We start from the raw sequence: 17456 nt of genomic DNA, 5'->3' as shown, positions 1-17456 counted from the left end.
GTGTGAAATGGTTGAAGCGAATAATCTATATAATACTCGTACTCGTACTCGTAATTGTACTCTGAATCGTACCTGTTACGGGAAAACCCACTCTCGGTTATGGAAATTTTTGTTTTTAACGAGTGACCGCCTCAAATGAGGCATCATCATCGTTCGGGATGCAGCAGCATCCAATTTCCCTTGAATGGGATCTACCGATTCCTGAAATTAATTGTCCAGAGATTGGAAGCGAACCAAAGGGGGAATAGGATACCAGGTAATGGGTAATGGCAGAAGCTCCAATTGCGTGCCAAAAATACTAAAAGATACTATTGCAAAATTCGGAATTCCGGCATTGTTCGGTTCGGAGTGGAGGAAGCCAACACAAAAAATGTTAAAGAAACTTTAGCTGAATCACGTTTTTGGTACAATTTTGACTTCTCTCTCACCCCATCCTAGCAAAACGAAACCAAACCAATCCAATAACAAAGCCAAAGCAAAAGCTAACCGAACCGAAAGCAAACCAGAGCCAGAGAGGCAGCATTTCAATCAGCCAACAGTTCGGCAACGTGCCAGGGGCAAGGTGTTTTAGAAGCATCGCCAATCGGCACACAGTCGACACACAGACCATTGTGCGGCATAGTTGCGCTGCAAATTAGCCACATTTATGAGCATGACCAAAGCGGATTTCTAGCCATGGACAAACGGAGACGGAGCCCTCGCTCTCTGTGAACGTGTGAACGTGAATTGGTAATCGATGAGCATTGGATCGGAGCGTTTCGACTCGTCTTAACTCGTCGTCTGTTCGGCTCGGTTCAGTTCCGTCTGTTGCAGCCATCGATGGAGCTAGCTGCCTGCCACAGCACCAGGGAGGTGTGGGGGGTTCTGCTACGTGCCCAAGGTCAAGTTGTTTATGGCCAGCACTTGATATTTGATATCATCGACAGTTCTCCGTCCTTCCCTCCCAATGCGGTATACAATTTTTCTTATTTATTTCGTGCCGAGTTATGAATGTGCATGGCACCCCACACGCTACCATCATATCCCACTCCACCTTTTGGATGAAATACACGGATGGCGCTGGGTGATAGAGGGGTGGGGAGAGGAGGGTCATGGTATTGAACTGAAAGATCGTTCTCTCCAGGAGAGCACAGCAGCCAATCCGACGATCTGTGGATCGACTCTCAGATACGATATTTGCTCAGGTTTTCAAGTCAAATATTAGTCTGGCCATGGACTCGAGTCATGCCGAGTGGATGGAGTCGTATAGAGCATATTGGAGCATCAGTCAAACACTTGTCGTAGCTCCGACTACCTCACGAGTGTCTTCTAACATTTCCTTTAATTCGCCTTAATTTGCCACGCAGTCGAGTGTTGCATACACCTCTGCCAGAGGGTTACATAATTGGAGCTCCCATGATTGATCCACAGCTCTCCCTTGGACTGAAACTCATCCTTGCACTGAATGGCTCCCACATGACACCGCGTGCACATTGAAGCTCGGCTTGAGACGCACAAGAGACAAATGCCAAAGAGAATGCCCGGGAAAGCAACAACAAAATGCATGTAGTGTGCTTGACAGGGTATCCATACGGCGGCTTCTGAGAGCCGTGTCTCTGGCTCCAAAATATTTCTCAATGTCTGTCTTCAAATGCTGGCCCCATGTTAGGAGTTAAGTCGAACATGTGTACGAGTATCAAGATACATGTCGTGTGTCTCTGTATCTGTGTGTGTGTGTGTGTGTGTGTGTGGTTATGAATGCTGATGATGATGATTCCTGAAATGAAAAGTTATGCTCTCGCCCTCTGTCTCTTTCTATTTTTGCCCCTCAGGGAGCAAAATCCAGAGTCAGAGACAGAGACAGACTCAAAATCGCTTCTCGATTGTTTGCGTTTGTGTCGCATGCTGCTTTTCTGTTTCTGCCATCACTTTCCATTTTCGAAATTCGCAAATTTGCATTTTTGCCTTTTATTGAATATGTATGACATATAAAGCCAGCAGCAGACAGCAGCAACAGAAACATTTGTCCCACGTATTCATTTAATTTCTGCCGTGTATTTCATTTCAATCGCCGCCCGACTTTCGCACCTATTTGCATATGGCCAAGGGAATGGATGGATGGATAGAGAACGAGAGAGAGCAGGAGAGATCTATAGAGAGGTAGAAACTATGGCAATAGTGCAACGAGTACTCTAGTATTCAATCTGTTAAGGGGGGTGGTGGGCTGGCCATCGAATTAAAGTGACCAAAAATTGAATATAAACTGCGCCAAAATTGAAAAGTCGAGCTGTGACAGTGGAACGTATCCCCGTGTCCTGTGTCTATGGTCCGTGCCTGTCTCTCGGCTCAAACTCTGACAAAAGTCGGTGCCTATAGATGGGTGGCACGTGACCGACAAGCGGACTCGACAGAATCGGCATCAGCCGTGCGGACTGGCCTGGGATCCAGGTGGCAGGTGGCACGTTCCACGGGGGGCAGTGCCTACTCGCCACTCTCTCTCCGTCTGTCTGACCCCCGAAATGGTTTAATAGAAAAATTATGCACTGATTTGTATTTGTCTTAATCTGTTCCTCTGTTCCTTTTGGATGCTTCTCCTCCGCGGTGGAGACTGAGAGTCCTTTGAACTGGTACGGCACTGCCGCTGACTGGCGCTTATGCAAATCGCAGCCAAAGAATGGAAATAAATTGCAAAAAGTGTCGTCTGCCAGGACCAGGAAAAGTGGGGGACCTGGAATAGCGGTGGGTGACACGGACACGGGCTATCGATGGCAGCAATTTCCGGAGACCAGCCAAAGAAGCAAAAAAAAAAAAGGAAAAAAAGAAAAACCCAAACGAAATGGTCGCTTTACATGGCACGACGCCTCCTGTGATCCCTTCTCCCCTGCTTTCTCGCTTCCTCGCAAACTTTCGTCCGTCCGTCCGGGACGAGTCGGAATTGTTGTCGTAAAAACAAACTCCCAAAATCTGCCGCCGCCTCAAAATTGCTTCTGGCCGGAAAAACAAAGGGAAAACTCAATTGGAAGCCACTCAAAGTGTGGCTTCCAGGATGAGGGGGAGGTGGTTCCGGGAGCATCCAAGAGCATCGCGAAGTTACGGGATCTACAGATTTCTCAGCTTCTCAGTGCCTTGTGTCCTTACGCACAGCTTTTGCAGTGGGCAGAAAACCATGAAAATCCCGCCCTAAGCTGCAAAAACTTTCCTCCTTTCCGCTGTAATGCTCCTACTGCCACTCCGGCCTTCTCATCCCCTTGGATGCTTCTTCGATTTGTCATCGATTTCAAATGGGTTGCATTTTTATTGGCTTTAGCATTGGCTCTGGTGGCCATGGCGCTGGAATTTCATTTTATTGGCCATTTCGGTTGACCTTCGCGACTGCGAAGAGCAGGGGGCCGGATGACGGTTGTCGATGGAATTCCTTGGGAGTACAAGACATTCCAATATAAATTGCTCGACGCTTGGCGTGGACCAAGTTTTTGCATAGCTCGAGATTTTTGGCGCTTATTGACTTTCATTCCCGATTTTTTTTTATTTCTAGCCATTCTGGAAACTGGAGTTTCCCTTGAATTTACCTCCCAACTGGGGCTTGAATTGCTTTTAGCATATAGCATTTAGCATTCAGCATTTAGCGGTAATTAAAATGGCTTAAATAAACAGAAGAGAGGTTTTCTCTCATGCCTCCTCACTTCCGCCTCTGTCCCCCGCTCACTGTTTGTGCTGCTCCGTGTGTGGATTTTTCACACCTTGCCACATCACGGAAGGCATACGCAGGCCGCAGGTCATTCAGGTGTCATAATCAAATAAAACTTCCACATCAAACGGCACATCAAAAGCAATTAAATATATGAACAGCAGCCCCCCACAAAGTAGAGGCAGCGGCAGAGGGAGGGAGAGGTGAGAGGAGGGAGAACACCACCTCTGAGGTCACCGATCCAGAAATGTTTATTAAACAGCCGCGTAATGACCCCTCCCTCTGCCAATCGCCAAGTATTGCGGAATTCTTTTGTTTAGCAAAGGCAAATACGAGCACACGTATGCGTACTCTTCAACCGCCCTCTCTCTCGGTCGCTCTTTCTCACTCTCTCACGTTCAAACAGAGTTCAAATCAGTTCAGGCTGCAGCACCTTCCCTGATTGCCAATATCTGAATGAATGAGGGAGGGTTGTAATTGTGTGGCGCCTAATTGAAGCAACGAATTATTAATTGATAATGTGTACACGATGATAAGCGATAAACATACAGATTCCTGATCCACGATCCCTCTGTTGGCATAGCCTCCGTTTGGTAGCCTCCGTTATTTTCCATTGCTGTACTCGTTTTGTTGAGTGAGTGTGCAAAGAGAGAAGAAGTGCAAAGGCTTTGCAAAGTTTGGAAGCAACAGCAGTAGCGGGAGAGAGCCGAAGCAAGGAAAGCTCTTCTCCTCTCCCTCTAACCCAAAATCCATTCTTGAAACGCAATACTCATAGATCCTCTCACAAATGCCTAAGATATTCGTTTTTGCGTGGCTCTGTGCAATAACAAGGGATTATTGAACAAGAATTGTACTGCGATATATTAATAGAATTCGGACTTTTACGTATCGAAGGGAAAATGGAAAGGGGAGAGCGGACTGTGTTTGGGGGGCCCTTAATGTATTCTAATTAGTGACAGTCTTTTCGGCGATAACATCTCTTGGGTGATGAAAGCAGATACGTGGAGTGCCAGTGCCCGCATCACAACTTCTGCTTCTTCTGCTCGTAATAAAAATATAACTATAATAGCCCCCCAAAGCGACGCCGCCGTACAGTGTCGCCCATAACTTTGTCCACCCCGGATCCCTAGATCACAAAGACAAGGAGCGAGAGGAAAGGAGGGAGGAATAGAATATTGGGTGCTAAATAAAATCACTTGAAGTTGCCACAGCGCGATATTAAAAGCGCATAGAATTCGAGGGAAATCGCTGGATTACAGTTTCAGCAGCAGCAGAAGGGGTGGGGGAGTGGAAGTGGAAGTGGTAGTGAGGGGGGCAGCAACAGAAGTGACCTACATTATGTGGCAGCCAACGCAACACAAAGTTGTTGCTTTTGTAGCTACTGTTGGGTGGCATGATTATATGTAGTGCGCGGTACTCGTCCGTTGCACGGAGCATACTGGACGCTACGGAGACACCCAACAGAGAGAGAACCCTCCAGAGCAGAGCTCCGGCGCTCGAGTCGAGGGTACAACGACATTTTGTATCCAGACTTCTGTGGTATGCCACTGTTACAAGGGTATTTCAAAACATCAAACATTTTGAAGATACGGGAAAATTAAAAACGCCCTGTCATGGCGAATGGCTACCATGTCTACCCATCTGAATCAGATCGGATCATTACTAAAACCATAAGAACAAATCAATTTTCAGTGGCTACGGAGCGCCTGATGACACGTTCAGACTGATTTTCTGTCTCTCTCGCACGCACTCTTTTTTGTTCAATGCCAGCGCCGTCTGCCGGAGGAGAGCCATACTGACTAAGTATCGAGTATAAATGTAGAGTTGCGGTCGCAGACTCAAATCAGAACGTTTCCCCTCGTTCTTATTTTTTGGTTGTGGGACGGGGGTGCTATGAATGAATGAGCAGCAAACCTCATGATGATCTAACGAGCAATTTAAGAATTTAATTTATGGATACGTATACGCGACACAGATTCTGTATCTGTGGACACAATCCCATCGCCTCTTCGGATGGGAGATGCTGCCATTGCGACAGCAGAAGCAGAAACATCAACCAGCTCTCTTGCAGCCTAATGACGCAGCCACTTAAGCGCGTTGCATGTGTACGTGTCATGTATCCGTGTATCTGTGCAGTGCAGTGCGCGCCATACTGGCTGCGGGTCGGGCTGCTCTTGTCGATGCCTCCGCCACTGTGCCACTGCCACTGCGGCGGCACATGTAAAAGTAATTGCCAACCCGGATGCTGACTGACTCTGACTCCATTGCTGCATTGGCAGCCTCTCTGGCTGGCTGGCTGGCTGGCTGCCTTTTTGGATGAGTGTGGCTGTGCCACATGAAAGCCAGAAATTAGAAACGGATCTGAAATTAGAAATGCCTCAGACTCGAACGCAGTGTTCGGTTCTCCAGTTCTCCTTCTCGTTGTCGTTGTATTTGTCGTCACGATGTTTGGCACTTGTTCCCTGCTGCCACATTATGCAGCTCTCCTTTTGTTCCCCTTCTCTCTTTCTCCACCTCCATCTGTGTGGGTGTTTCTATATATGTATACATATACATAAATATATATATATCGTAGTATATTCCTGCTACCGTATGTCTGCTGCTGTTGCTGCCACACCACACACTTGGCATGCTGTCCTATATACGGGCAGGCGAGCGACACACTGTGGCAGGAGGCAGTAGGACAGGGCAGGGCCATGCGTGTGGGCGTCAATTGTTGGCAACTCTTGCATTTTATGCATTCAGAAATTGGCAATAAACGTTTGCCAAAACTTTGTCTGCAGCCCCACACAGCCCACCGATCCCTGACGTTTGCCAGAGTTTTCCGCACAGTGTAGCCTTCGCCCTGCCACACAGTCAATGGACATCTCGCCTCCCGCCATATAATCTTTTACACTCCTATTAAAAGCTCACTTTGCCACAGCCAGAGAACGGCAGGAGGGTGGAGGGAAGAAGGAAGGAAATGCTGCTCCAGCAAGCACCTACTGACATGCTCCATGCTCCAGCTCCGACAACTCCACTGACAGCTCAACTTGGGTCTGACGCTGTAGCTGAAGCTGGGGCCCCGTTTTTGGGCAATATCAAAGTCGTGTGCTGGGAGGTACGAGCAACGCCCAACGGCTGGCGGACTAGCGGAATAGCGGACTGGCTGGCTCTTTAAGGTGGCAGCAGACTAGACATTGGCTCTGGCATCACTCAAGCGTCAAAGCGCTCGCAGTTAACTGGAAAAACGTTGCCCAAGTTAAGACCCCCCCTCCCGCCTGTGTCAACGTCTACTTCTACTGTTAGTAGGTCAGAAGTTCTGCGAGAGAGACACGATACTCCGCTCTCTCTCGTACATGCAGCACCTATGAAGTGGGTTCTCCTGCACTCTTCTGGCGTGGAGGGGGCCACAACGTGACTTTGTCTCTTACGCTGGGATATTTTATTGCCGTCTGTCAGAGACAGAGACGGAGACAGAGACAGTCCCCGGCCAAAGCAGACTGTTGTTTGCTTTCATTTTTATATACGAGCGTAGTACGCGACAGAGAGAATATGAGGCATAAGGCAAGCAAACAACTGCGATTTTAATGTCGGGTGAATGTCAGGTTCTCCACTGCCCCCACACCATACCCGATCACCATCACCATCTCCATTTCTCTATTGCCTTCCACTGGTTTTCATTTAACAAGTACGAGTGCCGTGTATCTTAACCCACACACAGTCCACCAGCACCACCACAGTCTAGCTACAAGGCGAAAGCCTTCTTTCTGCCGAGAGATGTCGCCGTGTCATGAAATTTAATATAGCACCTCTCGCCCATCTCCCAGAGGGCAAAAGATAGATTTCTGAAAGGAATTAGAAAAGTTTCCCAGCCCAAAAGATTTGGCCAAACTTTAGCCAAAATATCTACCAGCCACTACACCAGCCCCCAACCCCCTGGTCAAAAACAACAAAAAAGACCGCTGAACAATAGAAGATCAGAAAAGAAGAGAAGTTGCGATTACAAATCAGAACAGAAACAAAACAAAACCGAGAGCCGAGAACAGATGAGCGGCAAAAGTTGAAAAGCGCGCTGTAATTATGCCTTTATTTTTGGATCGGGTTCAAGATGGGAGGAATGGAAGATACAGGGACAGTGCTTTGATTGAAAGTTGAAAATGGGTTTTGTTCATCCATCCTTCCAGCTATCCATCCAGCCAGCCATCCATCCAGCCAGCAGCTGCAGCTGTAAGCCCAAAAAATTCGCCATGTCAGTGGGGCAAACCAAATCGCGAAACATTTCTGTTCCAGTCCTTTAGAAAGAGTCAGTATTTGGGTTTTCCTCTGCTCTAAATCTCCTTTACTCCCCTCCCCCCACCAAGCTGTGGGACTGTGAGGAAATGTACCATTTATTAATATGTTTTTGCAGCTAATTATTTTCTGTTGCTCGCCTCCTCACGCTGATTGCCTCATTTTCCTCACTTAATTACATAAGTTAAAAATGAAAGTAAAACTCTCTGCAAAGAAGGCAAATGAAACTGAAACTAAAAGAGAGAAACTCTGAGAAAGATAATGGGGGGTGGGAAATGGGAGGGGGAATTAAATAAATTATCAAATATTCATATACATTTTACCGAACACGAATTTCGCTTTCATTGTTACCATCGAACGCTTTTAATTAAAGATTCCCACCCGCTTTTCTATAGAGGCGGGGTGTGGCCTCTCCAGAGGGGGTGTGGGAATAAATAAAATAAGATTTTCCCCTCTAAACTTTAAAGAGGTCCCCGTGCGGCGTCATCTTTCCTTCTAATTTGTTCACGGGTGTTACGCCCACCTTTACGACTCTGCCTGCCTGCCTGTTTTAAAGACATTATATACGCAATGTACGAGAGTACGAGAGGGGGGCTTTTCCTGTTCGACTGTTAGACTGATCGAATGACTATAGCGTATGGCGAATGCTGTAGCTGCTGTCACACGCACTATGGGATGCCCTTCCTGCCCTGCTTTTGTCCCGGATGTGTGGCAGGCAGGCTCTGCTCTCCTGATAAAAGGCCAAAATGAATCTGAGTAATGAAGCATCAGGCCTTTGTCGTTGGGCGCTGAAGCTGCCTTTTCCCCTCGCTCCATCCCACCGCTATCCACTGCTATCTGCTTGCGTGCTCTCGTGTTGTCTTTTGTGGAACTGCTGCAAATTGCTTAATCAATTGGAAATTGTTGACTCGCATGCAAATGTCAATCTGACAGCTGCCGGCAATGCTTAACGCACTGTAGGAGAAGTGGAGAAGAAGCGGGAGATGGGGGAGCGGAAGTGCCACCATTTAAATGAAAACTCTGCAAAATGAAAGTTAATTTTCCATTCGATAAGTAAACGGCGGTGATGCATGGGGCATGCAAGTAAATACACGAACCGAAACAGAAACTGTGTCAATGTTGGCGGCAATTAATAAATGAAAATTAATTACGGCTGAGGCTGATTGAATAATTGCTTGAATGAGTGAGTGAATGAGTGAGTGCCTGAGTGAGTGAAGGCTCAGGCCTTCTAAGCCTTCGATATATGTACGACTGCCCGCCCCTGAGCTACTTGGAACAGACAGATAAATACATTGCCACATTTACAGCCACAGCCAGAAGCTACATATACATACTACTTAGATGTGGATCAGAGAACGGCTTAGGGTGATTGCAAGAACGTGCAATGAAATGCATGAAAGGCCCCCGAATAAACTCTCTTTGCGTCGAGAACAAACGATCGCTGCTGATTTTAAATCGCTCAAACTCTCCCTCTCTTTGGGTTTCGTGTCGGGTGATTCGGGTGTCTGTGGCTTCGGCTCGACTTCGTGTGCGTAAAACGCAGCGCAGCAGCGCAATTTATATGTGTGCGTGCAAAACGGTCCCCTCAGTGATTTTAGTAAGTGAGTGAGTGTGTAAAAATGATCGGAGCGAGGCGTTGGCCAGCACGAGGCTGAGTTTATTATTCAACATTGAGTTTTTCTGAGTGATTGCATGGATTACATATGACATATGGCGATCCGAAAAACAAGTGCGCAGCTCGCACAATGTTTGCTCAATGCAATCTTCTACGAGAGATCCGATGAGACCTGCATATGGAAATGGAAACAGAAAAAATGGTAGTGGGGATTCCTCTGATTTTGGTTATTACTGTTTCTCTCCGCTGAGCGTCTAATTTGTTACCAATCAATCGTCTGCTTGTTGGCAGCCTTTTTTTATCTCTCTACCCCACAGAGATCTAATTTAGAGATTCCAGAGTTCTTGCTGAACTTTGTCGCAGCACGGGACCTCCAATCTGAGACTGAGAATCTGGGAATATTATGGCATCATTTCATCGGAAACTTCACACAAAAAAGCAGCAGCAGGTCTCACCTTTTCGTACAGTTTCTGCGCGCTCATTTCCATGTCGGTGTAGGACTCGAAGTAACTCTGAGAGCGGCGGGTCTAAGCGATGACGAGCTAGAAAGATCCAAATTTATCATGACATGACAACTGCTGAAACACAATCATGCCGCAGCAGCAGCAACAACAAAGGGCAGTGTCAAAGACACTCCTCCTCCCCTGGGGGCACTGGCCTCCCTATGGCTGGGATGGGCTTTCTCTCTTGTCCCGGAGTAGATGTTGTCTTTTAATGGTATGCCATAAAAGAAGTATAAATCCGGAATGGAAATGGAAATCCTTTTCCGAGCGAGAACAGCATCAAATTATAAAACATAAATTTCCTACCGTGCCCTTTGCCTTTTATCTCTAGTACGAAAATACATGAATCCATCCATGAATACTATAAGAGTTTGAGTGTGTGTGTGCACGTAATTTTCCAACAATTTATCATCTTTTTGTGAAATTGCTTCGATGACACACGAAACAACAAAAGCGCCAGAAGGACCCCCTGGATCCGGGGTTCCCTGGGTTCTGGGTGCCCGCCTATAAATATTTCCTCCTCTAATTGTTTGGCAAGCATTCCGCATCCCCTCTTCAGTCCCCGACTCCTTGAACTTCTCCACAAAAGGGGTTCATCTTCCACGACAGAAGATGCTGCTGTGATGCCCCAGGATCCTAATGAATTTACGCACACACGTCCTCAGACTCCTTCTTCTTCTTCCACGACACCCCGCTCCTGACTTCGTCTGTGCCGCATAAATTGTCCTTTCTCCGCAGAAAATATTTTACGTCGTCTGGCTGTCTCCTTTCTCTCGACTTTTCCAGTCGGAACTGGTTTTCGGGTCCTGGTCCTTTTGTGGTTCCTCCTCCTCATCCGACTGCATGCCTGCTCCTTTACGTTGTTTAGTGTTGGCGGGCAGTGCGCAAATTTTTGGTCTTTTGGCGCATAAATCATCAAATTACAACAATTGCACACTCGCTGCGCTTTTGTGTGGCACGACAATGACGGGGAAAGACCAGACACCAGCGACCAGCTACAAGGCAACAGGACGAAAAGGAAGGGAACGAGAACAAACACGAGACTTTGCCTTTTTGCCAATTTGCACGGACGACGAGGCAAAACATCTGTCCCGTCCTTTGTCCTCCGTTCCGCCCACCTGCACAATAAAAATTCCCATTTTCCCTTTCCCTGTCCAGCATTCTTACATTTGCCAGCTGCGAATCTTGTGCACTAACTCTACAATTCTCTCTGTTTGCAGATCTCCCTCGGAGCGCTCCGGGAAGGGATGTTGCGGCCAGTGGTTCGCAGGACCTCCGCTGCGTGCCCTCATCGCCGTCGTGGCCCTGGGCGGCGTCGCCTGCGCTTTGGGCGGTGCAGCTCTGGGTGCCACCGGTCTGGCTGGTCCCCCCAATTCGCATCTCACCGCCGCCCTGTTAATGATTGGTAAGTAGACATTACATAATCGTAAAGGGGGAGGGGAGGGTTGGGAAAGGAGGAGGGGAATAATAAGGGCATTAAAGCCAGCGACCGCCTTTTGATGTCCGCTGATGTTTAGATGACTTCGGACCGAATGAAAAGGTCTTTTGTTCGCAATTGTTGCAATTTTTACTCCAATTACTCCAATGTTCAATGTCCGCTGTCCGTTTCTTTCTTTCTTCTGCCGCCTAAGAGGTAACTGTATCTGTGTATCTATGTATCTGTGTATCTATGACTGTCTGTGCAACTGACCCAGTTCGCAGAACAAACAAATCTGCGACCATGCAGACAGATAGACAGACAGCCAACCCTGTGTGTCCATGTGTCAATATTGGCAAAGCATTTAGTTCCGGCTGCGATGCGATTTCTTTGCATTGTCTGGGACGGAGATGGAGATGGACTTACCACGAACTAGGTGCCACCAGGTGCCCCTATTTGTGGAGATCAACAGGTGGGGAGGGGAGTCCCATTCATTCCATGCCATTCTCGTTGTAGGAGATTCTGACGACAACAACTTTCGACTCATTCATGAATCATTCATGCTGCTGCTCACCTTACATAACCCCACAGACAGACAGACAGACGGGGCCAAGTGCATGTGCCAGTATGTGTATCTGTGAATGTATGCGACGTCTTTAATCAATTGCCGCCGCCGCCGCGTCGTAGTTGCTCGTAGTTTTGCGCTCTCAAAGCGTGACATTGCGCCATTTTCGGCGGCAATTACCCGAAAGTTTTTACATAATTTAATGGCAATCAAGCCAACCAGTCAGAAAATCTGCCACTGGGGCTGCCATTGCTGCTCGTGCGAGCACTACATACTACATTTATGTATATCGAGGGAGGGGGCCACATACTCGTAATAGCGATAGAGAGAGAGAGAGAGAGAGAGAGAGAGAGCCCCCATCATGACGAAGATGATGATGATTGTTATGGGACGAGGTCTCTGGTCTCGCTGGCAAAGATGTCACAACGAGGCCTACAAAATTGAGAACAGCTCATGACAATTTCCGCTAATAAAATCGTATAGCTATCCTGGGTTCAAATTTGCCATCATGACATGCTCCGTTGGCTCCATCGCCACTTCCACCTCCACGTCCGCCCTGTCCTGGCCCAAAAGAAAAGAAAACAACAGAAATGAAAGTGAAAGTCAACTGCCTGCCTGGTGGCCACTTTGATTAGGCTGTAGGTTGGAGTTGGGATCTGTCTAAGTGAGTCGGTAATTGCGGCCACGCCCATTCGGACCAAGGCTAATTAAATCTGCAGCTAAATGGAAATATGAGACAGGAGATGGTAGAGTCCATTGGTTAAATCCAGCTAACCGTCCATTTAGCCATTTGTGGGGCGGCACTCGAGCAAACTCTAAAATTAACTATTTTTTCCTATTCTCTCCCTCCATTCCAACGCAGGAGTTGGCGTTGTGCTAGTGACGGTGAGTGGTGCCGCCTGGCGGATGACGGCGCCCGGCGGTCAGAGCTGCCTGGGACTGGGCCTGGGAGCCAGCGTGGATCTGGGCCGCTGCGGACGACGACCGTGCAGCCGCGGAGGCGGCGCTCCGCACGGCTTGCTCTACCCCGAGTTCCAGCACCGGCCGCCGCCCCCCTCCTACCAGGCCAGCATGCAGGAGTACCGTTTGAGGTGAGTAGCGTGCGAGAGGGTGTGGGAAAAGGGAGGACAGGCAGCGGTTGTGGCCCGAATGTGCTCTGGTCTGCGATAGCTGCCAGTCGCATGTCCTGGCGCAATTAATTGCATTATGCATAATTGTGGACTGGCCAAAAGAACTGCTACTGCGAGTGCGAGTACCTATGCCAGGACGGACCGCCTTTTTCCTGTCGCGTGGCATTAAGCGGAACCATTCTCAATCCGTTCTCTCTTTTCCGCTTTTCGCAGACTTTTGCTATTGGACCGCGATCGTCAGAACGGGGTGGTGCGTGGAAATTCGCCACCGCCCACATATCGATCTCATGCGGGCAGCCTGCTAAGGTAAGTACTTCCGCTTCCGCGTTACGCTTCATGCCCTTGCTCGCTGTCCCCTGCCTCTGCCACATCCCCATTGCTATTGCCAGCCATTTCTCCTTCCATTCGTGAGTTATTTGCAAAGTTTGGCGCCTGCCAAACCACAAAATGTTTTCCAGGCCAAAGAAAGGAGAAACGAGGAAGAGCAGGGTTGCCAGGGGATCTGTGTGATGTGGGTCCCAGGACAAGATACGGGGGTGGCTCTGCTGCTGTTGCCGCAGCATCAGCAAAAGCGCTTGGCATCGACGGCCGCGGTTTGGCTTTGGCTTTGTGCGGTTTTCGAGGGTGTCAACATTGACACATCGCTTTTCCAGGGGCTCCTCCTTCAGTGGAGTGGGAGTGCTGGCGCTCGCGGGTGGCGGCGGTAGCAGGATGAAAAGTTTTTGTTTTTTTCTGCTGCGTAAAACGGTTGACTTGAATCGGCGGCTTGTCTGATGATGGAAGCAAACATTCGGCAATTGATTTGGAAACTAATTGAACAAATAAGACCTCCAACCGATGAGAATCCACAAACACTCGAAACAGAAGACATCCTTTCTCCACCATCCCCAGCTCCCAGGAAAGCAGAAGCCATTTGGGGGAGCCAATTGAAAGGACTGGCATGGACTGGGGGGTGGATAATTGTCACCTGTAACGCATAATGACGGCGTCTAATGAGAGAATTGTACTTTTTATGGCCTGCAAATTGTGGCCACACACAAAACGGAAGGAGCAGATTTCGAAGCTTAATTTTGTTAGAATTTCTTATGCAAATAATCGTTGAAAGAAGTCTGCAAAGCAATTGCCAAATTTAAAGATATTCATGACAAATTAATTTAGAGAGCGGTGAGAGAGTGTAGTGGATAGTGGATAGAGGAGTGTGTGTAGCACTTGAATATTTATAGTGTGTTATGTGCGTAGTGCAAATGGAAAGTCAACAAAGCAACAACTACATCTTTTGGGGAGTTTTCCCGCAATGCCACAGGAAGGAAGCGGATGTGGAAGTGGAGGAGGAGGCAGGAGCAGGCACAGGAAGTATGTCAAAAAGCAAAACTTATGCAAAGTGTGTGGCAAGAAATCACAGCATACTTTTAGGCGGCCCCCAAGTGCGTGTTCGTCCATCCGTCTGGGTATCTGTCAGCCTCTCTCTATCTCCGGCTGGTTGCGTATTCAAATGATGTTGCTCAGCAAAAAGAATTTCCGGGTAAATTTTGCAAAATATTTACACACACGCGCGCACATTTGAAGAGCTTCTTCTTGGCCTCTTCTGCATAACAAGCAGCCAGCCAGGAGATGGCCCAGGGATCAGGACCAGAAGCTCAGTGCAGAATAGTACAGAAATTGGAGCTAGGCTGTTGGCCAAGTCAATTAAACAAACAAAGAGGCAGGCGGGCCGAAAGTGCTGCGAAAATTGCCTGTTATTCACAGCACATCACAGCAGGGACTTGAATAGACTGGGACCAGGACTTGGACCAGTGAATGGTAGCCACGAATATTGTGGCACAGTAGAATAATGGTATAGATAGATAGATAGACAGAGGACCCACACACAGTACCGTACCACAGTTCCCATGCAAATGACTTATTTTCCTGTTTCCTTTATTTCTTGCTCCTTGCGTTGCTCCTTTGTCGGAACAATTAAATGTCATTTTACATACTTCAAATTGCGTCTCATACAATTTGTGCAAGTTTTTGGAATTTTTGAGATATTCCAAAGTCACGCCCACCGGCCCACCTATAGCTATATCTGTATATAGTCCGTACAGGTCTATAAGCCAGCTTTAGTCGGATGCCGTGATGGGTGGGGAGGGGGGCCATTATGTGCAGATGAGCGTATGAGTGTTGACTTTTGTACCCTGGCGACTGAAGTGTGAAGTGTCTGCTGTGATTTGGGTCTGCCAGACAGACAGACAGACACCCAATGCCCACTTGTACTCGGGTATGCCACGTGGCACATGGCAACAATTGCCACAGCGGCCTTTTGTTATTTAAAGTGACAAAGATGATAGAATAAACTACATATATAGTATGGGAAGAGTATTTTGAGATTGTGAGATAGGATAGAGACTGATATTTGAATAGGTTTCGTCCTTTGCCGTCCTGTGCAGTCAGAGATAGACAGAGCACAGTGCTTAGTCTCTGGTCATGGTGTTCTTCCATGCATGCAAATTTTTGCATTTGGTTAACATATTTGAAATCTTCTTATGCAAAAGGGGCAAACAATACCGAATTGACTTTGGCTCATACTGGCTCATGCTGTGTAAATAATTTATGCATTTGATTCACTTACTTCCAGGGCCCCACTGACCACACTACGTTCCGGCATGGGTGGAGGAGGCGCTGGTGGCACCATCAGCAGCAGCATGGGCGGATCCGAGTACAGTCTTCCGCCTAGCTACCGGTCGCGCAACGCTACGCCCGCCAGCTTTGTGGGCGGCGAGCGGAACATTGAGACGGCACCGTCGGGTAGGCTGCTGGCCAACGAAGACCTCCATCTGCCGGAGCCGTCGCTGGCCGAGCAACTGACGAACTACACGACACTGCAGTCGAACACGTTACTCACGTCGGCCATTGTGGAAATAGAGCGGAATGGCACACCGACATCCACAATCACAACGGCGACATCCACATCGACAGCAACGAAGGGCAAGGATCTGGTGACCATTGTGACCATATCGCAGGCAGACAGCGGCAGCCCCCACCTGCACTCCCAAAGGAACTCGGCTGGAAAGACGACGCACGGCCAGACCCAGACACAATCCCAATCACCTGGCCAGGCCAGTGCACTCGATCAGATCGATATATTGGCGCATCTGTAACCGAACGAATCGGTCTTCGGTGCCCCGAGGGAATTAGTTGATTAGTTAGTTTTGTTCGATTCGTTCGTTCACGCGTTCGTTCACTCGTGTTAACCCAAAGGTATTTATTTGTATGGAACTAAAGCTCTGCTCCTAAATGAATAATTTAATTCGTACTTGCTAATCTGTAACTGTAACTGTAATCCGTATTCTGTAATTGTAATTGTAACTGTACTCTGTAAGCGGCATTTAGCTGATAAGATGTTTGTTGTACTTGAATGTGTTGAATTTATTTTTGTAAGCATAAGGAAATGCGCAGAGTAGGTATTACGAATTATAGATACATGCAATTATACATACACATAAACCCATTGAAAGTATTAACATACGTATTCAAAAATGAAAAACGAAAAAAAATGTTAAAATAAAAAACTTAAAAGATACAAATATGTAGAAGAGACTTCGGTTAGGACCGAAGCTAGCGTGCGCTTCACAGGGGATAAGAGGATAATACCAGATATACCCAGTTCTCCGATTGATATTTATTATGATATGTACCCCCTACATACACTGTGAAGTGTATATACCAATCCATGGCGAACTCAGCCCACTATCGAACTGTAAATACGAAATTTCGCGTGCATTTCTAGCATGTGTTAGCCGTAGGCCCCTCCCCCCATCACACCCACTCAAGTAAACTATTAAATAAAGAGATAATATATATAGGTGTACTTGTATGAGTTTGTATTTACTGGATATATGCGGCCAGTGCATATATCTGTGTAAATTCGCAACGGAACGCTACGGTGACAAAAAAATTTGGCGCGCATTTTCGGAAAACACGAATATCCAACTGAATACTGAATACTGAACTTCGATTCGATCTGATTTCGATTTCTGAACAATTCGCGTTTCAAACAAATAGTAGGTAGAGCTACCCCATAATGATATGTTAAATTACGACTAACTTGTAGCTGCTGTGCGATTAGTGGGCTGCAATTAGTGGGTGTGTCCTGCCGGGCCCCTGTCAAACACATCCCGACACATCCTGCACGAGTACAATTCACACGCTACATAGCACACACTACACACCAAACGCAACACACACTAACTTAAAGTCCTTTCTGTAATGTGTGGGGTGAAGTAAACTAAACATGAAATAAAAGAACCC

General features: G+C 47.5%; 1 protein-coding gene across 2 annotated transcripts in view; it reads left to right on the top strand.

Moving 5' to 3' along the window:
* LOC6899116 (probable serine/threonine-protein kinase ndrD) overlaps positions 1-17016 on the top strand; it is a 35863-nt gene extending 18847 nt beyond the window's left edge. Inside the window, exons 4-7 of one of the 2 annotated variants that reach the window (XM_002138997.3) lie at positions 11278-11462; positions 12902-13130; positions 13383-13475; positions 15784-17016. In XM_002138997.3, the coding sequence (XP_002139033.2) occupies positions 11278-11462; positions 12902-13130; positions 13383-13475; positions 15784-16306 (1030 nt within the window). In that variant the 3' untranslated portion in view covers positions 16307-17016. Of the gene's footprint in view, positions 1-3514; positions 3558-11277; positions 11463-12901; positions 13131-13382; positions 13476-15783 lie in introns of those variants that run through there. The other variant, XM_033377812.1, reaches the window with a different exon arrangement.
* The last annotated feature ends 440 nt before the right edge of the window (positions 17017-17456 follow it).

The sequence above is a fragment of the Drosophila pseudoobscura genome, chromosome 3 (assembly GCF_009870125.1).
Source record: "Drosophila pseudoobscura strain MV-25-SWS-2005 chromosome 3, UCI_Dpse_MV25, whole genome shotgun sequence".
Lineage (NCBI taxonomy): Eukaryota > Metazoa > Arthropoda > Insecta > Diptera > Drosophilidae > Drosophila > Drosophila pseudoobscura.
Note: the sequence above shows the minus strand (reverse complement) of the source record. Positions and strands in the feature narration are given on the sequence as shown.